The sequence below is a fragment of the Phocoena phocoena genome, chromosome 1 (genome assembly GCF_963924675.1).
Source record: "Phocoena phocoena chromosome 1, mPhoPho1.1, whole genome shotgun sequence".
Classification (NCBI taxonomy): domain Eukaryota; kingdom Metazoa; phylum Chordata; class Mammalia; order Artiodactyla; family Phocoenidae; genus Phocoena; species Phocoena phocoena.
This window is the reverse complement of record NC_089219.1, coordinates 129,840,730-129,847,782: the sequence shown is the minus strand read 5'-3', so window position 1 is coordinate 129,847,782 and position 7,053 is coordinate 129,840,730. Positions and strand designations below refer to the sequence as shown.

Below are 7,053 nucleotides of genomic sequence, written 5' to 3'. Positions count from 1 at the left end.
ATTCTATTATAGGACGGGATTTTACCTTAATGAGAGTTGGGGGACTTGAAGTCAAGGTGATACTTTACCTGGACAGCAGTATTTGGATCCATGATTAATACTTGAACAACCACCAGTAGTTTCTGTATGGATATTCATTTGTTAAGTCCTCCTGAGCTAAAGGAAAGTATATCTTGCCTTCTAATAAGTAATCCTTACTTTCAATTCAAAGTATTTCCCATGGACTTGATACAAAGCAAGAATTACTGAAATGTGCCCAGCAGTGCACATTTCAGTAAAGTACCTATTCTTTCCTATTTCTGAGGGACATGGGGCAGAGTGGGGAGTTTGAGATGTGGTTGCTTGACCATCCAGGATGATATTGAGGCTACCGTAGAAATAAAAGAAATTTGGTTTTTTGATTTGCACTTGAAATGGCCCCACACAAAGCTACGAAATCCATCATTCTGTGTCCTCCTACTCTTCCTTTTCTTTCTCCTGTGGCAACCACTATTCCCAGGGCAGCTTCCAGGAAAAACTAGCAATAAAAAGGTAGAAGGGAGAAGTAGGTCTATATCCTTGAGCTCTCTACCTGCATCTTAATGAGCAGAATCTGAGTCCACGGACATTACTAAGCTTTACTTAGTATCACAGCATAACTAAGCTTAAATGACTGTTGGCAAAGGCCAGTAACACATGCTGTTGGTAGGTCTAGTGCCCAGGGCATGTGAAAATTTTTCATTTCATGATCAAGTGGAGAGAGGACAGAGAAGAGTTAAAAGCAATTGCTTTGCATGGAGGGGGTGTGCAGGACCCAGGCAAGGGGCACTTCCACCACCCTTTGGCCCTAGTCTATCCATTGAGCAAGAAAGGAAGCACCGAATTGCCAATCCCTCCTGGTTTTGAAAAACAGGGAAACCTTGAGGCTCCATTTCCTGCCACAGGTATGTTGTGATAACTGCCAGCTGCTATATTCTCTCTGCTCTTGAACCCAGCCCCATCTGTAACCCTCTTGGCTACTAGTATTAGCTTTGCCTCATCTATTCCACAGGGAAAGCAGATTCCAGCCCTCATGGAGAAAAACAGTATTTTCTTCCTTTCATTCTTCTCAAAATCTCTCCCTGTGTCTTTCTCTTCATGTGTTTCTAGACATATTGGAAGGCTGTTGCCCAACGCTGAGCTAAGGAATCTTTTTTTTTTTTTACCCTACCCTCCTTAGAGTGTGAAAATGAGAATGGTTTCATCATCACATCCCCAAACAAGGATGGAACCATGAAGGTGCAAAACAACTCAATCATCATCAACTGTGATGGGTTTTATCTCATCTCCCTGAAGGGCTACTTCTCTCAGGAGCTCAGCCTCAGGCTTCAGTACCGGAAGGGTCGAGAACCCCTCTTCTCCCCTGAGCAAGGTCACATCTGTTGACTCTGTCACAGTAGCCAGTCTGGCTTTCAAGGACAAAGTCTACCTGGATGTGACCACTCACAGTGCCTCCTGCGAAGACATTCAGGTGAATGGTGGGGAATTGATTCTCATTCATCAAAATCCTGGTGGGATTCTGTGTCTACTGAGGACCTGATGGCTGCATCTAAACCAGGCACCAACATGAATGCCAAACTGGGGGTGGACAGGACACAGATTCTTCCTTGGGAGTGGAGGAGTTATCCCAGCTCAGCCCTCATATATGGCCACTTGAGATGTGACCAGAAGATCACTCCCTTCCCCACTCAGGGATATTTAAATCTTTATTTTATGTACCAATTAACTTTATGTATTTATCCTTATATCTTCTAAATCACCTAGCCCTCATCCCTCAGGATTGCCTCAAGCCTGTTGGCACCTCCAAGAGCGTGAGAAAAACAGGTGCCTCTTCCTCAGGATGTTGTTTCTATTGATCAGGAAATTCTTGTAATACACTTTCATTATTGAAAAAGACACTTGACTACCATGTGCTGGATATTTGACATCTGGTACTGTCAAAATGAAGAAGACCAAGGAGAGGGTTTATGAATCTGCCAAAGGTGGTGGATTGACCCCTGGCAGCCAGAGGTGCCTCTTCAAGATGAAATTGGTTGAAGTTTGCATATTGCCTAAATACCTCTCTCCATGTGGTGGAGTTCAAAAGGAAAATCAACTTGTGAACAGCTGTCAGGACAGCTGTCAGGATGAAGGTAACTGGCTAAGGAATACTCTGTGCTTTTTTCTTTCTTTTTCCTCCATTTTGCTTTCCCAGCCTCCAAATGTTCTTGATAGAAATTTCCCTTCAAAGAACCATCTCGGGGATGTGATGCTGTGAAAAATGTAATCAGTGGCTTAAGGAAAGCTGAGAGAAATTTTTCTAAACTGGGAGAGTGAGATAATTTATTGTGAGGGTTATCTTTACCACTCAGGAGAGCTGTGAAACTGGACCTCTCAGAGTAACAGTCAGTGGGAATTTAAACTGTCTGGGAAGGAAATCCCATTCTTTGCCACAGAGAGGCGAAGTAGCACATGCCCATCCTCCTGCTTATGCTGAGCTACATACTCAGCCCCACACCTTGTACTCATGGACCACCTTGTCTCAAAAGAAAAAAAAAAAAAAGAAGCAATTCTATGATCAATTGCAACTTTATGTCAAAAAGACATTGAGACGCCATTACATCTTATGAAAAATAATGATCTCTGTCTAGAAACACCATAATATCACATATGATCTCACATTGATAGTTGAGGCTAGAAGGACCAATAATCAGCCAATACCAAGGCTTTCAAGAGAATAAGATCACCTAATGTTTAGTTTAAATATCCCACTTAATGTATCTGGCTTATGGCATTGTGGACAAATGTGATTTTTCTTAATTTCCAGATGATTTGTAAGTTTTCTGTGACAAAACTTCTACAAATTTGAATTTTTTTATAAAAACTTTAGAATAGTAGTAAGTGTTTCCCTGCAGTTTTAAATAGAGTGTATGACATATCATAGAATATTTCTGGATGATTCTGGGTCATCATAGTAGTTGTACTGTGGTGTGCTGCAGTGATAGCTTCAGGGTCTCCAGAAAGGTGGAAGGCAGTTTGGCCCTACACTAAATGGTCTCAATTACATTTGGATTTTTTTCTTGTCTGTTTGATACAATTATTTTCCATCTCCAATTAAGTGCCTGTCTGTCTCCAACTATATTCCCACCACTCAGTTTTAATCTGTTATAGGCAGAAGCTAAATCAAAATTCTAAATAAAAAGAAGCTAAATAAAAGAAACTGTGCATAAGGTAAGAGTAACCAAACTCTGAGTGGCTGCCCAGGTACTCACATAATTGTTATAATCCTAGGTAAACATCTATGGAGGGCCTGTTGTAGACCAAGCGTTAGGCTAAATGCTTTACATGAATTGGCCCCCCACCCTTCCCCAAGCCGGCTTGCGGGATCTTAGTTCCTGGCCCAGGGCAGTGAAAGTGCCACGTCCTAACCACTGGACCACCAGGGAACTCCCCTACGTGAATTGTTCTGAGCAAGATATTCTATGAGACCCGTCTTGACTACTCAGAGGATTTAAACGTGTGTGTGTGCGCATGTGTACTTCTTTGTTATTGACTACGTTCTCAAAGTCAGAGTTATTCAGTGTTACTTATTCTAAGTAAATGTTTATGAATATAGATAATATTTAAGAAAATGTATGTTTATTTTTTTAAGTTTGGAATTTCTGACGATATTTCTTCTGGACTACACATTCCAAGCCAAAGCTTGTTTTGTGGGTTGGTTGTCTTTGGTGTTACGGCCCCTCCTCACAGGCACCCACTCCCTGTGGGTACACATGGCCTGCTCTTCCCATGCTGGCCTCCTCCAGCCACACAGGGACATTTCTGCCATCCACTAGACTCACTCCCCAAGCTGCCACCCGTCAAAGTATGTGTGTCCTATGTAAATCTTTCCTTCAAAGGGATAATTAACCTTTCTCCGAAAACAGTGGAGTTTTGTGGAAATGAAGAGTCAGGAGGTTAGAATTCTAATTTTGACTCAGTCACTAACTAGCAAGGGACCTTGGACAACTAATTCCCCATTTTTGGATCCTGCTTTTTTCCTCCCTTGTTGAATGGTCATTTTAGAATCTTATGCTCACAATGCTGACTGTGAATGCACATAGTAAATACCTATGTACTGGTTACTGTGAGTCAATATGTATAATCTTCTCTTTTACTGTATGGAGTTTTTTTTTTTCTCCTACAAACTAACATTTTTCCTCAGCCTTTTTGGTGATTCCTTTGAGGGCAGTTGCCAGTTGTTACTTAGTGACTGTTTAGGGAATGGCTTAAGGGATTCCAGTCTTGATTCAAGTTGTAATTAGTTCTTAAGCATACCAGGCAGGTCCCCTATTTTACACCATAGTTTTGTATTTAGCGCTCTCCTGGCTCTCAGAGAGTATTAATATTAACATTAATAATATAGCTAATAATAATATTGACATTTACAGGGAAACAAATAAAAGATCTCAGAATTCACTACTGGTTAGAGTGTTGAGAGTTTTTATTTATCCTTCTCTTCCTTTCCGTGTCCCCGATGAGGGGAGGACAGGGTAAACTTTCTGGTTTCCTGTCTGCCTCCAATTCCAGCCATCCCAGTTGTGTCCAAGGGATGCTTGAGCTGCCAAAGTCCACCTTTGCTTTTGAAAAGACATTCACTGGAAGTCCGCAGGGCTGCTCTTCATGGTTCAAGAGACTGATTCAAAGAGAATTCTACTATGTACTGTTGTCCTTTCCCTTGGGACTTCTTGTCTTGTCTCTAGCTGTGGGATGGTCTCTTTGAGTATTATGTCCCCTCTCCTTAGTAGTAATTACATCTGCAGTTTTAAGTAGAGGTCCTAACACTTAATGAGTTTGTGTGCACAAACTGGCCACAGTGATCCCTGTGCCACCTGTGATGGTGTTAACTCTCTGCTTCCTGAATGTTCCTCTTCCCTGACTTTTCTGAACTCACCCCTTTCTGGTCCACTCTTTCCCTCTCTGTTCGCTGCCTGTCTCCATCTCCTTTACCCTTCCTCCTTCTCTACCCATCATTTTTACAATAACGCTCTATAGAACTCCATCCTCAGCCCTCTTTCTCTGCAATGGGGGTCACAGTCTGGCATCCAAGAAGCCACAGTCTGGCTTATGTATGTGTTCAATTTGCTTTTTAAGTTTGAATTTAGTTGCTAACACTTAAACATTGGGGAATTTTTGGCTTCTTCTGACAAAACGATACAAAACAGGAGATCTGGTGATGCTGGGCCCAGTTTTGACATGACAGGAATCATCTCAAGCAGGGTAGCAGCCTCCTTCTTTAGAGGGACTATGCACTCTCCATTTCTCCAGAGTTCCCCCCGTTTCATACAATGTGCGAATGTGCCTATACCAGCTCACTTCACTCACTCACTGCCTGGCCATGGGGCATTTGAGTTGTGATCTCTGTTCCATACACTTGCCAATTTCATTGATTCTTATGACTTCAACCTCTGCTCATATACTGATATCTAAAATCATTCTCCAGCTCAGATGTCTTGCACTCCAGAGTCAAACTTACTGTAATCATCTGTCTAATTAGTAATAAATGCCATTCATTGAGTACTAATAGGTCAGACATCATATTAGCCATTCTTTATGAATTGTTTAATTCTATCTTCCTAACGGCTCTTTGCGGTAGGTATTATTATTCCTGTTTTACGTATGGAAAACGGAAACTCTAAGGGGTAATTTGCCCAAAGACATGCAGCTTATAAGTGGTGGAGCTCAGAATCAAGACCAGGGATAGTTGACACCAAAAACCATGCTTTTAACCCCTGCTACCCTGCCTCTGGGAAACTCCATGTGGAAGTAATGGGCACTTTACTCAGGATGTCCTCCCCCCTCACCAAGCCTGCCCCTTCTCCTGATTCATGATGTTGTTTAAAGACATCATAATCGTTGCTGAAGCCAGAAGCCCCAGTGTCATCCTGTTTTCCTCCTTTTCCCAGTCCCCACCCATGAGCCTGTGGGCTATGGCTTCTCCTCATTAACTCTTCTTTAGACTATAGAGATAACCTCTCACCAGGCCTACGTGCCTCAGTGAGTTCTCATTGGATTAAGAAAATGATACACTCTAGTTCAATAAATGAATGAGATGAATGGACAAAATGAAGCAGAGTGCTATGGTGAAAAGCTCATGATGTTTGGAACCTAGTTTTAAATCCTGACTCTGTCATTCTCTAGCTAGGTGACCTTGACAAATTTTTCTTTTTTTTAAACCTCTCTGAATCTTACTTTCTTTATCTGTAAAGAGGGGATATTAACACATACCTTCTGGGTTATTGTGAGCATAAGAGTACCTAACATATTGCCTGGAACATAGTTGGTCTCAATACTCAATAATTATTATTTTTTCTGTTGGTTTCTTTATCTTTTTTTGTATTTTTTTTAAACATCTTTATTGGAGTATAATTGCTTTACAATGGTGTGTTAGTTTCTGCTTTATAGCAAAGTGAATCAGCTATACATATACACATATCCCCATATCTCTTCCCTCTTGTGTCTCCCTCCCTCCCACCCTCCCTATCCCACCCCTCTAGGTGGTCACAAAGCACCGAGCTGATCTCCCTGTGCTATGCAGCTGCTTCCCACTAGCTGTCTATTTTACATTTGATAGTGTATATATGTCCATGCCATTCTCTCACTTTGTCCCAGCTTACCCTTCCCCCTCCCCGTGTCCTTAAGTCCATTCTCTAGTAGGTCTGAGTCTTTATTCCCATCCTGCCCCTAGGTTCTTCATGACCATTTTTGTTTTAGATTCCATATATATGTGTTAGCATACGGTATTTATTTTTCTCTTTCTGACTTACTTCACTCTGTATGACAGACAACACCATACACAAAAATAAATTCAAAATGGATTAAAGACCTAAATGTAAGGCCAGATACTATCAAACTCTTAGAGGAAAACATAGGCAGAACACTCTATGACATAAATCACAGCAAGATCCTTTTTGACCCACCTCCTAGAGAAATGGAAATAAAAACAAAAATAAACAAATGGAACCTAGTGAAACTTAAAAGCTTTTGCACAGCAAAGGAAACCATAAACAAGACGAA

General features: G+C 41.4%; 1 protein-coding gene across 1 annotated transcript in view; it reads left to right on the top strand.

The window, feature by feature from the left end:
* Nucleotides 1-1,558, top strand: part of TNFSF4 (TNF superfamily member 4) — an 18,380-nt gene extending 16,822 nt beyond the window's left edge. The window contains 3 exon segments of the mRNA XM_065901433.1: nucleotides 979-1,001; nucleotides 1,199-1,380; nucleotides 1,382-1,558. Of these exon segments, the coding sequence (XP_065757505.1) occupies nucleotides 979-1,001; nucleotides 1,199-1,380; nucleotides 1,382-1,558 (382 nt within the window).
* Nucleotides 1,559-7,053: the final 5,495 nt, after the last annotated feature.